Source organism: Choloepus didactylus, chromosome 18, assembly GCF_015220235.1.
Source record: "Choloepus didactylus isolate mChoDid1 chromosome 18, mChoDid1.pri, whole genome shotgun sequence".
NCBI lineage: Eukaryota > Metazoa > Chordata > Mammalia > Pilosa > Megalonychidae > Choloepus > Choloepus didactylus.
In genome coordinates, this window is record NC_051324.1 from 56,488,520 (window position 1) to 56,506,939 (window position 18,420).

General features: G+C 59.1%; 1 protein-coding gene across 1 annotated transcript in view; it reads left to right on the forward strand.

Annotated features, from left to right (window-relative positions):
- The window catches only part of SCN4A (sodium voltage-gated channel alpha subunit 4), a 28,038-nt gene extending 10,830 nt beyond the window's left edge, over positions 1–17,208 (forward strand). Inside the window, exons 11-22 of the mRNA XM_037809268.1 lie at positions 94–450; positions 4,388–4,861; positions 6,867–7,002; positions 7,516–7,670; positions 8,115–8,288; positions 8,839–8,961; positions 10,330–10,608; positions 10,857–10,910; positions 11,169–11,306; positions 11,771–11,875; positions 12,395–12,665; positions 13,447–17,208. Of these exons, the coding sequence (XP_037665196.1) occupies positions 94–450; positions 4,388–4,861; positions 6,867–7,002; positions 7,516–7,670; positions 8,115–8,288; positions 8,839–8,961; positions 10,330–10,608; positions 10,857–10,910; positions 11,169–11,306; positions 11,771–11,875; positions 12,395–12,665; positions 13,447–14,672 (3,492 nt within the window). The 3' untranslated portion in view covers positions 14,673–17,208. The remainder of the gene's footprint in view (positions 1–93; positions 451–4,387; positions 4,862–6,866; positions 7,003–7,515; positions 7,671–8,114; positions 8,289–8,838; positions 8,962–10,329; positions 10,609–10,856; positions 10,911–11,168; positions 11,307–11,770; positions 11,876–12,394; positions 12,666–13,446) is intronic.
- The last annotated feature ends 1,212 nt before the right edge of the window (positions 17,209–18,420 follow it).

An 18,420-nucleotide genomic window follows, 5' to 3' on the forward strand; every position in this document is an offset into this window, starting at 1 on the left:
TCCAGTGCTTTGTCCTAAGGATGGGCTACCTCGGGTTGGTCCTCGGGGGTCCTGGGCCTCCTTCACACCCGCCCCCACCCCCTTGCTCGGCAGCTGCGGGTCTTCAAGCTGGCCAAGTCCTGGCCGACGTTGAACATGCTCATCAAGATCATCGGCAACTCCGTGGGGGCTCTGGGCAACCTGACGCTGGTGCTGGCCATCATCGTGTTCATCTTCGCCGTGGTGGGCATGCAGCTCTTCGGCAAGAGCTACAAGGAGTGCGTGTGCAAGATCGCCGCTGACTGCAGCCTGCCGCGCTGGCACATGCACGACTTCTTCCACTCCTTCCTCATCATCTTCCGCATCCTGTGCGGAGAGTGGATCGAGACCATGTGGGACTGCATGGAGGTGGCCGGCCAGCCCCTCTGCCTCACCGTCTTCCTCATGGTCATGGTCATCGGCAACCTCGTGGTGAGTGAGGCCGGTGGCCCCCGACCCACGCCTGGGGACCCCATGGCCGCCAGCCGTGCCCAGTGCCTTTATTCCCCCTAAGTCGGGCTGTCGTTCGAAGGCCTTTTTCTCGAGTAGGAAATGGACGAAATTCATGATACTTGACTGTTTTTTTCCTGCCCTTTCTCCCACCCCCATCTGGCACCTTTGTGTGGCTTCACCCGGGGGTTCTTAGTTTTTAATGTGCTTTAGAGTCACCTGGAAGCTTCTTAAATCATAGATTCCTGGAGCCCAGCCCCAGTGACTCTGATGCAGCAGTTCTGGGACGGGGCCTGGGGATCTGCATTTCTAACAGGCCCCACGCGGTGAGGCTGGCACTGCTAAGCGGCCATGATAAAGCTAGATGATGATGGGGTCAGACCTGCGTTTCAATCCCAGCTCCTTCGCCATCAGCTGGTGACCTTGAAACCTGTCACTGCCCTCTTCTGGGCCAGCTGCATTCTTTAGCTGTCAAATGGAAGAAAAATAATAGATGCCTCCTAGGGTTGCCAGGAGGTTGGAGTGAGGTAGAGTGCAAAAAGCACAGCAGGGAGTTGGTACCCACGGGTGTCTTGTCCCGCTCCCACTGTCTTCTCCTCTCCTGTCCCTGGGCCTGGGGGATCCAGGCTCTGGAACAAAGAATCAGGCCCAAGGGCAGGGAGAATCCCCAGGTGGCATAAACGGCATCCGTTCTGCCACTTTCTGTGGCTCAGGGCATGGCCTGCGGGTGCAGGGAGGTGACGGGCAGGAGTGGACAAGAACCAGGGCCGAGGTTGGGTCCAGCTGATCAGCACTTCTGTGGCTGGGGCCTCACTCTGCCGACCCCAGCGCCTCGCCTTCTTGGGCCCGTAGTGCTGTGCCCAGCTGCCCCCCTGGGGTGGGAAGACGCATGTCCCACATTCCACAAAGGCCTGTGGAATCCTGGGGCTGCTGGGTCAGCCCTTCTCAGATATCGCTGAGCTCCGACTCGGGGCAGGGGCCGAGCCGGGTGTGAAGGGGTCACCTCAGCTGGAGGAGGAGAAGATGAGAGGAGGGCCCAAGCCCCCAGACACAGCTAGAGAGCAGAACCCAGGACGGCTGCCCCTGGGGAGGGGGTCTCAGAGAGGGGGAGCAAAGAAAGGTGCCTGGGCAGGAATTTGGGACAAGATGGGGAGTGGGAGGCCACAGGCTCTGAGCAGGTTTCTGCATGTCCGTCTTAGGGCATGGGGTGACAGTGAGGCTCTGCGGGGGAGGGGGTTCTGTCTCTGTGTGCGTGAACTCAAATTCGTTTCAAGCCTCTGCTTTGCCACTTACTGACTGAGACTCCTTGAGCAAGTCACTTAACCTCTCTGGGTCTCGGTTTTCTCATCTTGAAAATGGGGATGATTATGGGGGGTGGTCGTGACGATTATGCGGTGCACGTCTAAGGGATTGGCAAAGTGCTTGGCCCCTGAGACTGAGGGAGGTCAGATGTTACAGACGTGGAGTGTGTGGGTGCCATGGCAAGGCCCTTAGGTGTCTGCCATCCAAGTGACTGCTGCAGGGTTTGGGGCCCTCATGTGAAGGGTTTTAGGTACATCACCCCCAATCCTCTCAACAGCCCGTGAGACAGGTCATTTTATGTCCAGCACCACCCAGCCGGTGAGAAACTGGGCTGGGAGTAGGGCCTGGGTCTGTGTAACCCCAGTAATGATGGTGACGATAATACAGTAACCAGAAAAATGATGACACCCACGGCCCGACAGAGGCGACGATAGCTGACGTTTATGTAGCGCTCACCCAGCACTCTCTGCATGTTCATTCCTTTAGTTTTCACGGCCCCCCTATGAGGGACAGGCTATTTTGTCTCTATTTTACAGACAAGGAAACAGAATCACGGGAGGTAAATTAGTCACATGCACAAGATTCAAACCCGATCATCTGATTCCGGAGTCCACAGCTTTGCCTCGCGTTGCCTCTGTGTGCGTGTCGGGCTGTCACCCCCACCGCCCATCACACACACGTGCACGTGCACACCACTCGCACCCTTTTCCCGCCCTGCTCTGTGGCTCTCCTGGTCTGCTCAGAGGGTGTGGAGGGGCCGAGGGAGGTGGCGCTGTCAGCATCCAGGGCACCATCTCCTCCCACCCCTACCCCACCCCCAGGCCTCACGGAAGCAGGTGTCTGCTGCCAGAGGGCACCAGGGCACCCGGACAGGGAGCGTGGAGACCCGTGCCCTCTGTGTCCATGGGGCGCTTCCTCTGGGTTATTGTGAAGGAGAGGAAGTGACTAAGTCACACATAACTCGCCCCCCAGTGGCGCCAGGGGAACCTGTAGTGTCTGCTGCCCTCCCCTCCACCTCCCCCACCCCCCCGCCTGGCCTGAGGCAGCTATTTCTGTCCCTGGCAGGAGCCGTGTGCAAACCCTGCTGACCCACAGAGCAGCTAATTCCCAGCTCAGATGTGTTTCTGGCAAGTGTACCCTGCCCTCCCCCCCGCCGCCAAGAGAGGAAAAAAAGACAATAGACTTTGGTGGGGTACAAAAGGCAGAAAAGTAGCTGGAGGGCATGGGCACCAGACAGGGGGAGAAACCCCCCCAGCACATTCTTCCAGACAGTTGTAATATTTTTTTCAAGATATTATGTTAACATGATAGTTAAGACGATGGCAAAAAAACCTTGGAGGACAGTGGTGGAAGCCAGACGGTGAGAGAGCATGAAGAAGAAGGTCCTGGGTGGCCTTCGCATGTCCAGGCCCCCCTACTCCATGGAAGGGGGGCTGGTGGAAGGCAGGGCCGCCATGCTGTGCACCTCCAGGGTGCCATTCACACTGTAGTCTAAGTGAACAGTGCCCCCTAAAGTTGCACAATGACCAAAAACCTGGGTTCTAGTCCTGGCTGTTGTCTTTGGGCAAGTCACTCCACCTCTTTGGGACTTAGCCTCCCCATCCATAAAGCAAAGAAGCTGGCCCCAGAATTAATCAAACTCTTCCCTGTGTCTTGTACACTTCTCTGTTATTGTGCACATGAAAGCCAACACATCTGAGCACCTGCAGTGTGCTCTACTGGAATTGGTCATTTAATTCTCACAGCAATGCAAGGAGGCAGGTGCTGGAATTATCCCTGTTACGGATTATGTGCCTGAGGCACAAAGAGTTGAAATGACTTGCCCCGGGACATACAGCTAGTAAACTGGGGTTCAAAGCCAGACAGCATAGTTTCAAAGCTTGTGCCCCCCAATCTGTATTGCCATCCCAACCCACTGCATTGTTCTCTTCTGACCAAATGTCGTTCTCCACCAGGCTCTGAGCTCTCTGAGGCTGCTCTCTCCTGACAGTGTCAGGGCTAGTCAGTGTCTGTCCAGTGGGAAATGGAGGGGCTGGACTCGTGGCCTCTTAAGTGCCTTCCAGTAGGGAGGTGGAAAGAGAACCAGGAGCAGGAGGGATAGGGAACCCCAAGGGAAAGGAAAGGGGGTGAATAGCAGCAGGTTAGATACCCTTTCCAGAAAAGGAGAGGACAGATAGCTGAGTACTAGGTGCACTGGGTCTTTTAAAAGTCCCGTTTAACAAAAGAGGAAAAGAAGGCTCAAAAGATGAAGATTCCTAATGTTGGGAGCCTGGAGATTTGAGTCTGTTCTTTGTTCTGCAACTTCCCCCTCCCCCACCCCCAAGGCAGCGGAGGTGAAGGGCAGTTTTGGAAAGAGTCACCCAGTGTGCCTCCCCAAAGCCCACTTCTGCCTTGGGCAGAGTCATATCATATCTCCCAAACCTCAGTTTCCCCATCTGCCAGGAAGGGGGTGACACTTCCATGGGCAGCTGTGAGCATTCAATGAGGTGAGGTCATTTCAAATGCCCAGCATGTGGCAGATCTGATCTGCAGGCCTGAAGTCCCTCATGCTGACTGGAAGTGTCACCCCCAAGGGCCAGAGGCTGAATGGAGGCTCCCTCCAACCCCTGGCCCCCAGGTCCTGAACCTGTTCCTGGCCCTGCTGCTGAGCTCCTTCAGCGCCGACAGCCTGGCGGCCTCAGACGACGACAGCGAGATGAATAACCTGCAGATCGCCGTCGGGCGCATCAAGTGGGGCATTGGCTTCGCCAAGGCCTTCCTCCTGGGTCTGCTGCACGGCAAGCTCCTGAGCCCCAAGGATATAACGCTCAGCCTTGGCGACCCCTGCGAGGCCGTGGAGGCCGGGGAGAGCACCCCTGAGGACGAGAAGAAGGAGCCGCCGCCCAAGGAGGACGACAAGGACGTGAAGAAGGACAATCACATCCTGAACCACCTGGCAGATGGCCCTCCCTCCAGCATCGAGTTGGACCACCTCAACTTCATCAACAACCCCTTCCTGACCATACAGGTGCCCATCGCCTCTGAGGAGTCTGACCTGGAGATGCCCACCGAGGAGGATACCGACACTTTCTCAGAGCCTGAGGACGGCAAGGTGAGTGGAAGGGGCTGTGGACAGACAGGCCCGGGTGCAGATTTGGGGGTGACCTTGGGTGAGTCACAAGACCTCTCTGAGCCTCAGTTTCTCCATCTGTAAAATGGAGGTAGTGCTGACTACCTTGTGCATTGTTGTGAGCCTTAGATGAGATGCTGGATGTAAAGCACATAATGAGCTGTCCGCAAATCGTGCCTTGTTATTTCCTAATGGCAACATGATTATTATGATCAGCATACCCTGTCCGGATACTCTGGTCTCTCTTCGACTCCCCCCTCCCTGCACAACTGGGGCCCCCTATGACGAGCAGGGGGCACTCTCGGACGGGACACTCTTACCTGTGGCACCACAGCCCAGGACTGGGACCCAAGAGTTTTCCCTTAACTCCTCCCTGGTCTGGAAAGCCCTGCCAAGTCCCTGTTGTTATCACCTATTTCTGCTCAGACCCCACCTGGGGCTGCTTCCCACCTCCCAGTGTGGGCCCAGGACTCTTGGGACCCTGCCTCCAAGGACAGGGCCCAGAGGGGCAATGGGCGCTGGGGCAGGGTGGGCAGGGAGCAGGGGTGCAGCCTCAGGGCAGGAGCCCTGACCCACCCAGCTGGGGCAAGGGGTCAGCTGCTGGGCCAGTTGCCCTCCCCTCCCTGCCCCTCCCCTGCAAGGCTGTGGAAGGGACTGGAACAAGGGTGGCGTTCACCCCCAGAAGTCAGGGTGGAGGCTGGGCCCTGCTGGGGCCTCCCAGGGAGCTGGCTCCGAGCCCCTCACACCCCACCTCCAGCTCTGGCAGGAAGGGATGAGTGCATAAGCTCAGGCAGAGACCCCTGCCCACTCCACCTTTTCAGCCCTGGACCTAGCTTGGCATCAGGGCCCCTGCAATGAACTTTGCCCTGAAAGCACTTGACTCCTTCTTCCCCCCACGTATGTAGCACACTGACTTAACAGGGGGCCGGGTGTCTGCCGAGTTATAAATACCCGGGGAGATGTAGTGCTGACCTCAATAAGAGGAACAAGATGGGGGAGGGGCTGGAGAGCACCCGGGTCCAGGCCCTGGGAGGGGAAGGGGTCCCAGGGACTCTTTAAAGGAAGGCAAGCATGGCTCTAGGGGGGATTGTGGGCATTGGGGTGCACAGTCAGGGAAAGCGGCTCAGTGGATGCCCTGGCTGAACTAATGCCCCGTGCCTTGGTTTCCCTTCTTGTCAACTGGGAACAGGACCTCCTGCTTTCCTGGTCACCACTCTGGAGCCAGAGCTGCCCCAAGCTGCCCTCTTGGCTTGCTCCTTCTCCGTCTGCCTCTGCAGGGGCCTTACCCCCTGCCATGAAGGAGACCTCTGAGGGGTGGAGGCTGGGGCCACAGGGAGCCAGCCTGGGATGGCACCAGGAGGAGGTTGGGGGGAGGCCTGGCCAGGCCAGAATGCCAGCCTCCCCCCACCCTGCCTCCACTCTGATCAAGTTCCCTTGGTGCTGGGCAGGAGCTTAGGCTGGGGAGAATTTTCCGTTCTTTCTGGACTCCTCAGCCAAACAGACCCCAGCGGTGGGAAGGCTCAGATCTTGGGGCCACCACATGCCCGTTATTTGTGGGCTGTGGCACCCCCAGCTCCATCCTGACCCTCTTCTGCACCCTTGCCTCCTCAAAAGTACCTTTGGGCCTTTTCTTCCTCTGCTGGCCCTTTGTGCCTCCCCGAGACCCCCCAAAGCCCCCCCACCTGCTCCTGGCTCTTATCCCAGCCTCCTCTCCCACCTGACGCCCTCTGGTGTCTCCTTAGGCCCTCCCTGCTGCAAACCTAAGTTCCATGGGGACAGAACCATGTCTGGCTTGACCACTGGTTCTTCTGCATGAGGCATGGTGCAGAGCCCAATAATCCAGGGTCAAATGAATGAATGAATGAATGAATGAGGCTGCACCACCCCCTCTGCCTTCTCCCATCCTGACCTCCTTCTGCCCCACCCGGGGGGAGGAGGAAGGGGGTCCCTGGCACCCAGGGATCACGTGACCCTGTGACCCCCACAGAAGCTGCCGCAGCCCCTCTACGACGGCAACTCCTCTGTGTGCAGCACAGCTGATTACAAGCCCCCCGAGGAGGACCCTGAGGAGCAGGCCGAGGAGAACCCCGAGGGAGAGCAGCCGGAGGAGTGCTTCACCGAAGGTGAGAGCCAGCCCACCTGCCGGCACCCCCGCTTTGCAGGTGCCCCCAGCCCAGCAGGGGAGGGAGGCGACAACAGCCTTGGCCAAGCCCCAGCACGCGGCTGCCGCAGGGACATGCACGTCACCGAAAGCCAGGAGGAGTGGGGGGCTTCTTCCCTGATGCTGTCCTACGCCTGCCTCGCCCTGGGCCAGTACGACCCCAGGGAGGGATGTCCAAGCCCAGGACACCTTGCAGCCCCCAGCCTTCTGAGCTACAAGCGTGGAGAGGGGGTGACATCAGTGCCAGCCTTGGGGGGCTGCTGTGCGCATCCACGGTCTGTGCCCCTGCCCTCCAGTCTCCCTGGTCGCTGCTGAAGCATGGTGGGGGGAGATGGGGGGCCCTGGGGCTGGGGGGACGGCGAGGTGGAGAGCAGCCTGAGCGGGACACCCTGAGAAGGCTGGCAGGAACATGCTGGCGGGCACCCTGAGGCAGCCCCAGGCCCGTGACATGGCGGCCTGGCCCCTCCGTCCCCAGCCTGTGTGCAACGCTGCCCCTTCCTCTACGTGGACACCACCCAGGGCCACGGGAAGCAGTGGTGGACCCTGCGCAGGGCCTGCTTCAAGATTGTGGAGCACAACTGGTTCGAGACGTTCATCGTCTTCATGATCCTGCTCAGCAGTGGAGCCTTGGTAGGTGCAGCTCTGGGGGCCGGCCAAGGGAGGGGGCGGCAAAGGGGGTGCCTCCCTTCCACACTCCAGGAGCTCACCTGTGCTTCCCCAATATGCCATAGGTGTGTTCATTTCCTTAAAGCCACAGATGGGCCTCCCTGGCTGTGCAGGGTCTGACTCTGCACTCGGGCAACTGGGGGAATTGGGAACCGGGGGACAGGACTGAAGATGTGTCCCTGTGACACACACACACACACACACCTGCAGCTGATGATTGAGTTTTGCTATTACTCGGCCTGGGGGAGGGGAGCTGAGGGACATCTTTGGCGGGGAGGTGCCTGTGGCCTGTCCCCCGGGGCTGGCGTCCACCCCAGACCCTGTGACCAGCAGCCTCAGGCAGGGAGGGGGGTGTGCTGCTGGCCAGCCTCCCGGCCCGGCTGCCCCTGGTCATGCCGGTGCCCCCAGGCCTTCGAGGACATCCACATCGAGCAGCGGCCGGTCATCCGCACGGTCCTTGAGTATGCCGACAAGGTCTTCACCTACGTCTTCATCATGGAGATGCTGCTCAAGTGGGTAGCCTATGGCTTCAAGGTGTACTTCACCAACGCCTGGTGCTGGCTGGACTTCCTCATCGTGGACGTGAGTCCCCGGCCCCCGGACAGAGCCAGAGCCAGTCACGGGGCTGAGGGCCTTAGGGGCCAGGACCTGCTTTTTTTTCTTTTTAAAGCAACAACAAAAAATGATTTGTTTACAAGGTGGCATCTTAATACACTTAAATAAAGCCTGGGGGAAGAAAGAAGAATCACTTCTGGGACAGAGAGCTGCCCGGGGAGGGGGCATGGGGCTGGGAAACCCACCCAGGGAGATATTTTCTTTGTCCTATGAGGCCTGGGTCATAGGGGGCAGGATGGTGAATAGGAGGGGCATTCGGATCCCTGCAGCATTTAGTCCTCTTGGCCCAGCACCCAGGCTCCTCAGGGAAGTGTGTGGCGGGGGTGTCATCCCTGCCAATTACCATCATCCTTGCCAATTACCATCATCCCCAGTTAATTGACGACCCCACTGGGATGGAGCCCAGGGCTGCTGGTGCCACCGGTCAGATCACCCCCTAGGATGGAGTGTGGGGGGACACCCTGGGCTGGGGGATAGGCAGGCCCTGCCCTTGCTGACTGCCCACCCCCCTCTGCAGGTCTCCATCATCAGTCTGGTGGCCAACTGGCTGGGCTACTCGGAGCTGGGACCCATCAAATCCCTGCGGACGCTGCGGGCCCTGCGGCCCCTGAGGGCTCTGTCCCGATTTGAGGGCATGAGGGTGGGTGCTGAGGGGCACTCCGATCGGGGCTCTGGATTGTGGGGCAGCCCCCTGGCTGCCCCGGGCAGGTGGAGGGGACGCGTGTCTGTACTCCGGCCACTACCGGGGAAGGCAGAGGGCTCAGACCTGCTGCCCTGTTGACGAGTTTGAGGGCCCTGGAGACATCCGCCCAGGGGAGCAGCACCCACCGACCCCACTCCCGTGCCGGCCCCCCTCTCCGGCACGCCCTCCTCTCATCTCTGCCACCGCTGGGGGGCAGCAGAGGCTGCAGCAGCACCTCGGAGGGGCGCTGAGGGCACCAGGCGGGGAGGAGGGGAGGAAGGAAGGCAGGTCCCTGGGTTTATGGTTGTGTGTGTGTGTGTCTGTCCCCCGCCACGGCCTCAGATGGGACCCCCAGCCCTCTGAGACCTGAGCAAGCAGGAAAGTGCTCAAGGCCCTGAGCCTCCCCACCTTGAGCTCGGGGTCCTGCTGAGTTTGGAGAGGATCCCCTCAGGCCCTTTAGAGGACATGACAGGTAGACATGGTGTGAGGAAGACAGATGGGACTTCCTGAACAGGGGCTGCTGGAAGCGAGGCCTGTTCTGAGGGCCAAGTCCCTGAGGGGATGCTGGCTGCGAGCCTGCAGTGTGCCCAGCCCAGGGGCCCCTTCCTGTTCATTCAGGGCCCCTCCCGGCGGAGGGGAGGTGGACCCCCATGGCCACGCAGCTGGTTAGTGCCCAGCCGGGGTAGACGACCCCCCAACCCTCACCCCGGGAATCCCCAGGCCTGTGCCGCCCACTCCGTCTGGAGACGACAAAACACTTCTCCTTAAAATAAAAAAAACTGTCAGTTCTCTAATTCAGCTTAGCCCAAAATAGTGAGGTGGGCCCCTGTTACCGGGGCTGGCGGGGGACAGAGCTCTGGCCCAGGTCCTGCTGTTTTGAAAACCTCGGTGTCTTTTCTGAGCCCGGGTCTGAGTTTCTAATGCTGGGAGCAGATAAGCAGGGGCTGGGTCACGTGAGCCAAGTTTCCTATAGAGGCCAAGAAAGGAGTGTGTGTTTATCTCCTACTTGGTGACCCGTGGCCAAGCTGCTTCCAGAGACACCTCCAGCCAAGCAGAGAGCCCGTCCTGACCACCAGGCCGTGGGCCCCCACCCCACCCCTCACTGCCACACACACACACACACACTCACAAACACACACACAGCCAGGCAGATAACTGCTCCCCCCACAGGAAGCCTCCGCCAGGAAGCCTTCCTTGAATGACCATGCCCAGCTCAGCCTGGTCCCCTGGTTGGTGTGTGGGTGGGGAGCCCTGTCTCGGAGGAGACTGGCTCTCTCTGGTCCTCCTGGGCCAGGGTCTGGCAGTGACCCCCTCCCTGGCCCCCAGGTGGTGGTGAACGCCCTCCTGGGAGCCATCCCCTCCATCATGAACGTGCTGCTTGTCTGTCTCATCTTCTGGCTCATCTTCAGCATCATGGGTGTCAACCTGTTTGCCGGCAAGTTCTACTACTGCATCAACACCACCACCTCCGAGAGATTTGACATCACTGAGGTCAACAACAAGTCTGAGTGCGAGAGCCTGATGCACACGGGCCAGGTCCGCTGGCTCAATGTCAAGGTCAACTACGACAACGTGGGCCTGGGCTACCTCTCCCTGCTGCAGGTGGTGAGTGCGGCCGCTGCCTGCGTTGCCCCGGGGCTGCCGGCGCCCAAGGCTCTCTGGGTGCACTTGGGCCCGCTGTCACTACTTACCAGGGGTCGCGCGCCCTGCCTCCAATGCTGCGCCGAGACCCTGGGGTTGTCTCTGGGCCTCTCTGGGCCCCAGTGGGGCTCTGGGCAGGCAGCCTCTGGGGAGGGCCAGGGTGCAGAGGAGAGACGCCCCCTCCCCTCACAGCCTCAACTGCACTCTCCCAGGCCACCTTCAAGGGCTGGATGGACATCATGTATGCAGCTGTGGACTCCCGGGAGGTGAGTGAGGGTTGCCGAGACGTGGCTGTGGAGCCAGCCGGGGGGGAGGACCCCAGCCTGGAGCCACAAGGCCACACGCCCCTCTCCAGCCCACCATGAAGCCTCCCCAGGAGCCCCCAAGAGCCAGCAGCCTGCGGGTGGGTGGGGTGCACTGCCCAGGCCCCAGGCCTGTCCTGCCCACGGCGTGGTGGGCAGCGAGGAGAGGCTGAGGGTGCACCCTCCCCCTGCACACCCCGTCCTGTCCTGTGGCTCCTGCAGAAGGAGGAGCAGCCGCAATACGAGGTGAATCTGTACATGTACCTCTACTTTGTCATCTTCATCATCTTCGGGTCCTTCTTCACCCTCAACCTCTTCATTGGCGTCATCATCGACAACTTCAATCAGCAGAAGAAGAAGATGAGTGTCCGGCCCTGCCTCCCACCCCCTCCCCGGGACCCACCCCTGGTCTCCCTCCCCACCTCCTTCATCCCCTCATTCCTTCACTAATTCGAAAGTGCGGCCAGTGACGTGCCCTCCCCAAACCTCCGTTTCCTTACCTGTAAGATGGAGTTGATACCACCTTCCTTGCTTGATTATTCTGTAGACCCAAGGAGGTGTGGATGGAAAGAGTCTGGCCTGAAACCCCCACTTCTTCTGCCCGTCACTCCCAGTTCCTCCCCTCCCCTCTCTGGACCCTGAATCCCTCTGAGACCCCCTTCCTCTCACCTCCAAAATCTGACCCCACTGTCGGCTGGAACGTCTTTGACTCTGTGGTTGTCTACAGGGGTAGTGGCTGCTTTCGGGGTGGTCCCTGAGGTGAGGGTCCCAGAGGCAGAGGAAGGGCCTCCCACCCCAAACTCACAGGCCCTATCCCCCTGTACTTAGGAGGGAAAGACATCTTCATGACCGAGGAGCAGAAGAAATACTACAACGCCATGAAGAAGCTGGGCTCCAAGAAACCGCAGAAGCCCATTCCCCGGCCCCAGGTACCATCCCCCCGGGCGCCCCCTGCAGCCAGGGTGGGCCAGAGCCTGGATGGGCTCCTGTCCACGGGCAGGAAGGGGCACCTCATTGTTATCTGCACAAAAGCAGCCTGCTAAACTCCCCTCGCCTGGCCCTGCCTGGCGCCCCAGTGTCCATCCTCACCAAGACCCTCAGTGGCTCCTGGGGCAAGGGCCCCCAGAAGGGGGAGGAGAGGGTGCCAAGACATCCTCCCCAGGGAGCAGGTGGCCTTGGGAGAAAGGCAGGGGGTGGTAGGGAGGCCTTAAGGGGAGGAAAATCCCAGGGTAAAGGGGGACATCCAAGGGCCCGTCCTAGGGGCAGCCACCCCTCCCCTCCCGCAGACCCTACCACAAGCCCTGACGCCACTCTCCTCTCTCTCGGTGCTGCTGCCGGCGACCCCATGTCTCCTGCCTGTTTGTGTCCTGCCTGGGCCCTGACCACTCCCACCCTACCCCAATGCACCCCCGTGCGTCCTCATCCTTGCACCCCGACCCGCGCTGCAGAACAAGGTGCAGGGCATGGTGTATGACTTGGTGACAAAGCAGGTGTTTGACATCACAATCATGATCCTCATCTGCCTCAACATGGTCACCATGATGGTGGAGACGGATGACCAGAGCCAGCTCAAAGTGGACATCCTGTACAACATCAACATGGTCTTCATCATCATCTTCACGGGGGAGTGCGTGCTCAAGATGCTCGCCCTGCGCCAGTACTACTTCACCGTTGGCTGGAACATCTTTGACTTTGTGGTTGTCATCCTGTCCATCGTGGGTGAGCTGGGCCCCACCGGGCGGGCGGGCAGAGCTGGGCTGAGTTGCTTGGGGACGCCCGGTGCCCCCATCCTCGTGTACACACCTGCCATGCTCCTGGCATGCTCACTCCCCCCCCACACACGTGTGCACCCTGGCATTCACATTGAGGCGCAGAGGCACACCTGTCACCTGCATGCACAAGAAACATTTACCTTACCAATAGATGCACACGCATGGCTAGTGTACTTAGTGAAAAACCTAAGAAGATCATTCCAGTGTCTGTGCACATAGAAGAAGTGCCGGACGTGCCACCATTTGTTGAGCATTGGCTGCATGCCTGACACCGTGCTATGCCCTTTACAGGCGTTATCTCGCTAATTGTTAACAACACTGCAAAGCAAGTAATGGTATCGCTCCTATTTTACAGATGAGGAAACTGAGTCACCGACATGTTAAGGGATGTGCCCAGAGTCACATTCACACACACACACACACACACACACATTCTCTCATCCCTGGCACCTGCAAATAGCCTTGGGCATGGGCCCCATCAACATGAGCTTATCCCTTCTTCAGCTGTGTCAGGGCAGAGACGCAGGCCCTGGCCCCGAGGCCTCCGGGAGAGCCCAGCCTAATCAGTCAGGTCTTCTGGGCAGCGGGCTGAGGGGTGGGCCTCTGCTGGCCCCTTCTGGGGAAGAACACACAAGGCTGGTCCCCGTGAGCCCCCCATGCCTCCACACCCCTAGCCCCTGACCCAGCCGCCCCTTGAGGCAGCAGACCTCACTAGCTCCTCCCTGCAGGCCTCGCGCTCTCCGACCTGATCCAGAAATACTTCGTGTCACCCACACTGTTCCGTGTGATCCGCCTGGCACGGATCGGGCGTGTCCTGCGACTGATCCGCGGGGCCAAGGGCATCCGGACGCTGCTCTTTGCCCTCATGATGTCACTGCCTGCCCTCTTCAACATTGGCCTCCTCCTCTTCCTGGTCATGTTCATCTACTCCATCTTCGGCATGTCCAACTTCGCCTACGTCAAGAAGGAGTCGGGCATCGATGACATGTTCAACTTTGAGACTTTCGGCAACAGCATCATCTGCCTCTTCGAGATCACCACGTCAGCTGGCTGGGACGGGCTCCTCAACCCCATCCTCAACAGCGGGCCCCCCGACTGTGACCCCACGCTGGAGAACCCGGGCACCAGCATCAGGGGTGACTGCGGCAACCCCTCCATAGGCATCTGCTTCTTCTGCAGCTACATCATCATCTCCTTCCTCATTGTGGTCAACATGTACATTGCCATCATCCTGGAGAACTTCAACGTGGCCACCGAGGAGAGCAGCGAGCCCTTGTGCGAGGATGACTTTGAGATGTTCTACGAGACGTGGGAGAAGTTTGACCCCGACGCCACACAATTCATCGCCTACAGCCGCCTCTCCGAATTCGTGGACACTCTGCAGGAGCCGCTGAGGATCGCCAAGCCCAACAAGATCAAGCTCATCACCCTGGACCTGCCCATGGTGCCGGGGGACAAGATCCACTGCCTGGACATCCTCTTTGCCCTGACCAAAGAGGTCCTGGGCGACTCCGGAGAAATGGATGCCCTCAAGCAGACCATGGAGGAGAAGTTCATGGCGGCTAACCCCTCCAAGGTCTCCTATGAGCCCATCACCACCACCCTCAAGAGGAAGCACGAGGAGGTGTGTGCCATCAAGATCCAGAGGGCCTACCGCCGGCACCTGCTCCAGCGCTCGGTGAAGCAGGCGTCCTACATGTACCGCCATAGCCAGGACGGCAACGGGGACAGGGCCCCGGAGAAGGAGGGGCTGATCGCCAGCAACATGAGCAGGATATATGGCCCCGAGAATAGGGGCAGCAGTGTGCAGAGCAAGGCTGAGGACCCTGCCTCGGGAGGGGACACCGGACCTGCCATGGGGCTCACACCCATGGGCCCCCTGGACGCTGCCCTCCCTCCCTTGCTCCCACCCAGGCAGACGGTGCGTCCAGGGGTCAAAGAGTCTCTTGTCTAGCGGACAGCAATGGGGTGACCAGCTGAGCGTCGGCACAGCCCAGAAGCTCCCCCGTGTTGCTTGCACGCTGAGGAAGCAGGGCTGTGACTCTGAGGCTGCGTCCACCTCCCTCATGGGGGACAGGATTTGGCTGTGCTGGGCTGACCCCTCGAGCGGAACACCTGCCTCCCCGGGCCAGGTGCAGTGAGAATTGTTCTTGCGGGCTCCATGCTGGGCCTGAGGCCCCGCATCTGAGATTTCACCTTCAAGTTGCTCTCACCTCCTCACGGGCCCTGCCACCCCTTGCTCTGGGCCCAGGAGAAGGTCAGGATCTCTGCCCCCAGCTTGGGGAGGAGCCGGACTGCGAGGGAGGGACTGGCTGCCCTCCCGAATCCAGAGTCTTAAGGGCTACTGGCCTCTCCCCAGGAAGTGGCTCAGGTTCCCTGACCCCATCCCAGACAAAGACGTCTTAACCTCAGCGAGTACAGACCCCTGACCCCAGGGCACTGCCAGCTCTCCATCCCTGCCCTGGGATGCTGCTCCGCTTGCCAGCTCAGGAATTCCCTGGAGAAGGGAAACGTCACCAGTATAGAAAACTCCAAAAACCTAATTGGCTGCTGAAAACTGATGCTTTGGGCTGGGATCGTAGCCCCTGAAACCACTTCCCAGGTTTTGTCAGGCCTGTGGCTCCCCTGGCTGGCCCCCAGGGAAGAGCAGAAAGAAGGATTCCACTTGGGAATTTTCTTTTTCCAGGAAGCATGGCTGGGTAGTATAGGGTGGGTCCCCCCCGGCTGCCTGACTGCACCGAGGCTCCTCCTGGCCTCAGCATCCAGACTGGGGAGGATCAGGGACCCTGAAGCTCAGTAAGATTCTTGTCCCTCCTCCGTTCCTCACTTGCCCCTTAGCACCACCAGGGCTCCCTGTGGCCCCATCAACCTCTTCCTCGTCTCTCCCCATGCCCATCTCGTCCCCCACTTCATTCTTTTTTCCTGTCTTCAAACCAATTTTAAGAATGTTATGGTTGAGCTCATGTTCAAGTTTTCAACACTGGGGCATGCAGCAGAAAAACTCCACCTGGCTCAGGCTCAACCTTCCCACTTCCTGCTGCCTGGAAAGTCAGGCATCACTTCTGCTGGCACCGCTGACCTGGGTGTGGCAGTGCCAGGCCTGTGCTGGCTCCCGGAGAGCAGACGGAGGCCGAGCGGGGGGAGCGGCTGAGAGCTCTGCTCAGGGGTGGCTGCATTTATGCACTTGTGTGTGCACCTGCGTGGCCTGTGTGTCTTCTTATATGCCTGTGTGTGTACCCAGAGCTGTGTGTGTTCAAGTGTGTGACTGTGTGTGCAAGCCACTGAGTACCTTGGTGCTTGCACACGTGTGTATAGGTGAACATTTTTGTGTGTATGTGTATCAAGGTGTCCCTATAGTGTCTGAAGTTCTCCGTGCAAATACAGGTTGGTGTGTGTGTGTGTGTATGTGTGTGTGTGTCCTCCGTGCAGGCCTGGTTTGTGAGTGTGCCTATACGTGCGAGTGTGGGCCTGTGCCAGTAAGCATGTGTATGGGAGCAAACACATGTAGTAAGGTTTGTACTTGGGTCTCTTTTTGGCCTAAGTTCCTCTTCTTTTTCTTCTTATTTTTTCATGAACAGTTCAATTAAAACTCAGGAAACAGCAAAACCTTCAAAACAAGATGTGTGTGTGTTTGTGTGTGCAACCACCACAGGCCAGAGCCTTTGTCCTTATGTCCTGCTCTCTCACCTCCCCTCTGTCCTGCCACGCATCCCTCTTTCCCACTTTCCGTGGGCTCCGCTCCTGCCCCTTCCTCTGTTTCTCTGCATTACACCCATTGCTTCAGCTCCCCTCCCTGTCTCCCACCTGCATCTCCTCTGTGGGGAGGACTCGGCTCCTCCCGCCTCTCCCTGCGGTGATTCTGTCTCTTCCTTTGCAAGGTCCATCCAGTAGGGGGTCAGTCTCCTTCTGCCCAGCACCCTCACCCACTGCCTTGCCCTCCCCTGGCCTCAAACTTCTGTGGCCCCAAGAGCCTCAGAAATCTCTTGGACTGGACCTTGGCCACCAGACTGACTAGAGGAGCAGGGTCCATTCCCGTTGCATCCGGGTGGGAGCAGGCCCCAGGCAGGTGGGCAGGCAGGCTCCTTTGTACAGTTCTTACAATAAACCCTCCCTGATCCTCTGACGTGTGGGCGTCTCCTGTCCGTGGCTGTGTGTGTGGACGCCAACAGGGGGCTGAGAGCAGCGAGGAGGAAAAAGATGCTGATGGGGATTGGAGCCAAGTGGTGGAGACGTGGGCAGCCTCCTGGATAGGGGAGGGCAAGATAAGGAGAGCCCCAGCTCCCCCAGTATGCAGCACCGCACCCCCTCCCCAGCCATGGCGGCACCCAGGAAACGTGTTGGGCTCGCTGACCCCCAGCCCCTCCTCTCTGGAAGCCCCCTTCATTTCATTTCCCTGCCCTCTCCCTTAGAGAACCCAAGGTGCCTATGGGGTGCACTGCATCCCCTCTCTCCTCAGAGGTTCTACCACACCCCACACCCCCAGGACTCGGCCTCTGACCCCTGACCCCAGGGGCACGCGGATCTGGGACAAAATTGTTATTATGTAGTACATCAGTCCACAAGCCCTGTGGGGATGAAATAGAGTTTTCTATACAATTTTATTTTCTGTAACTTGATTTCTGACTTCTGGGGCTGTATTCCTCCAAACTAGTAAACATTGACCTCATCTTTTTCAGGGTTCCTGTGCCCCCTTTTCCTGGGTCCCGAGGTTACAGAGCACCTGTGGGGGGTGAGGGGCACTCGGCCTCTTCCTGCGGCCCCTTCCCAGCGGGCAGCACCCCTGCCTGCTGCAGGGTTCAGGGTGCCTGAGGGGCTCTCTGAGCCCTCCACACAGGGGTGCCTGCAGCTCTCTCTCCAAGGGGGCACGGCTGGCAGGAAGGGGCGCCTTCTCTCTGTGAGTTTCTCCAAATTTGGTCCCAAGGACAGACTTGCAGGATGCCCACCCCTTCCCCTGAGCTTTGAATGGGGAAAGAATAAAAGCAAAATACTGAGCAAAAAAAAAACACAGAGATAACATAGCCTAATTGTTCCAAAAACAAAACAAAACAAAGCAAAACAAAACAAAAAACTCTCTCCGAGTTATCACTGCGGCTCCTGCCTTTTTCTGAAGAGCGTCCTATGGTGGTTTTTTCCTGTTTTACACAAATAAGGATTCTTGATCTCCAAGAGATTATGAATGGGTGTTGCTTAACTGGGGTGCCGTTGGCAAGTGGGGCAGGAAAACGCTTCGTTTGCGAGATCCTCTCTTTCCCATTGCACGACCTTTAATGGCCCCGGTCCACGAATGTCCGCGGCACCCCCTGGTCATTGGGCCTGTCACTTATTGCCTTTGTGCATTTCCAAAACGCTCTGGGGTGGGAGCAGGACCCCTGGTTGAGAACCACCGGTAACCTGGGGAGGCTTTCCGGCAGCTGCAGTGCAGGGCCAGGATTCAAACCCACACCCTCAGCCAGCAGACCTCCTTCCGCAACAGTGAGGCCGGACTGGGGGAGACGGGCAGGGGTCTGAGCCCTTCTCTCCCTGGGGTTCTCCCCCTCCCATCCGTCCCGGGGCTGCTGAGGGTCCCTGCTTTCTTGCTTCCCCCAGCCCCTGAGTCCCTTGTCCCCACCCCCACAGCTCTCCAACTCTTGTTTTGATGCTGCCTTCCTGGAAAGGGGGATGAGTGGGCAGGGGCAGCTCAGGGCAGCCGGGGGCAGAGCAGG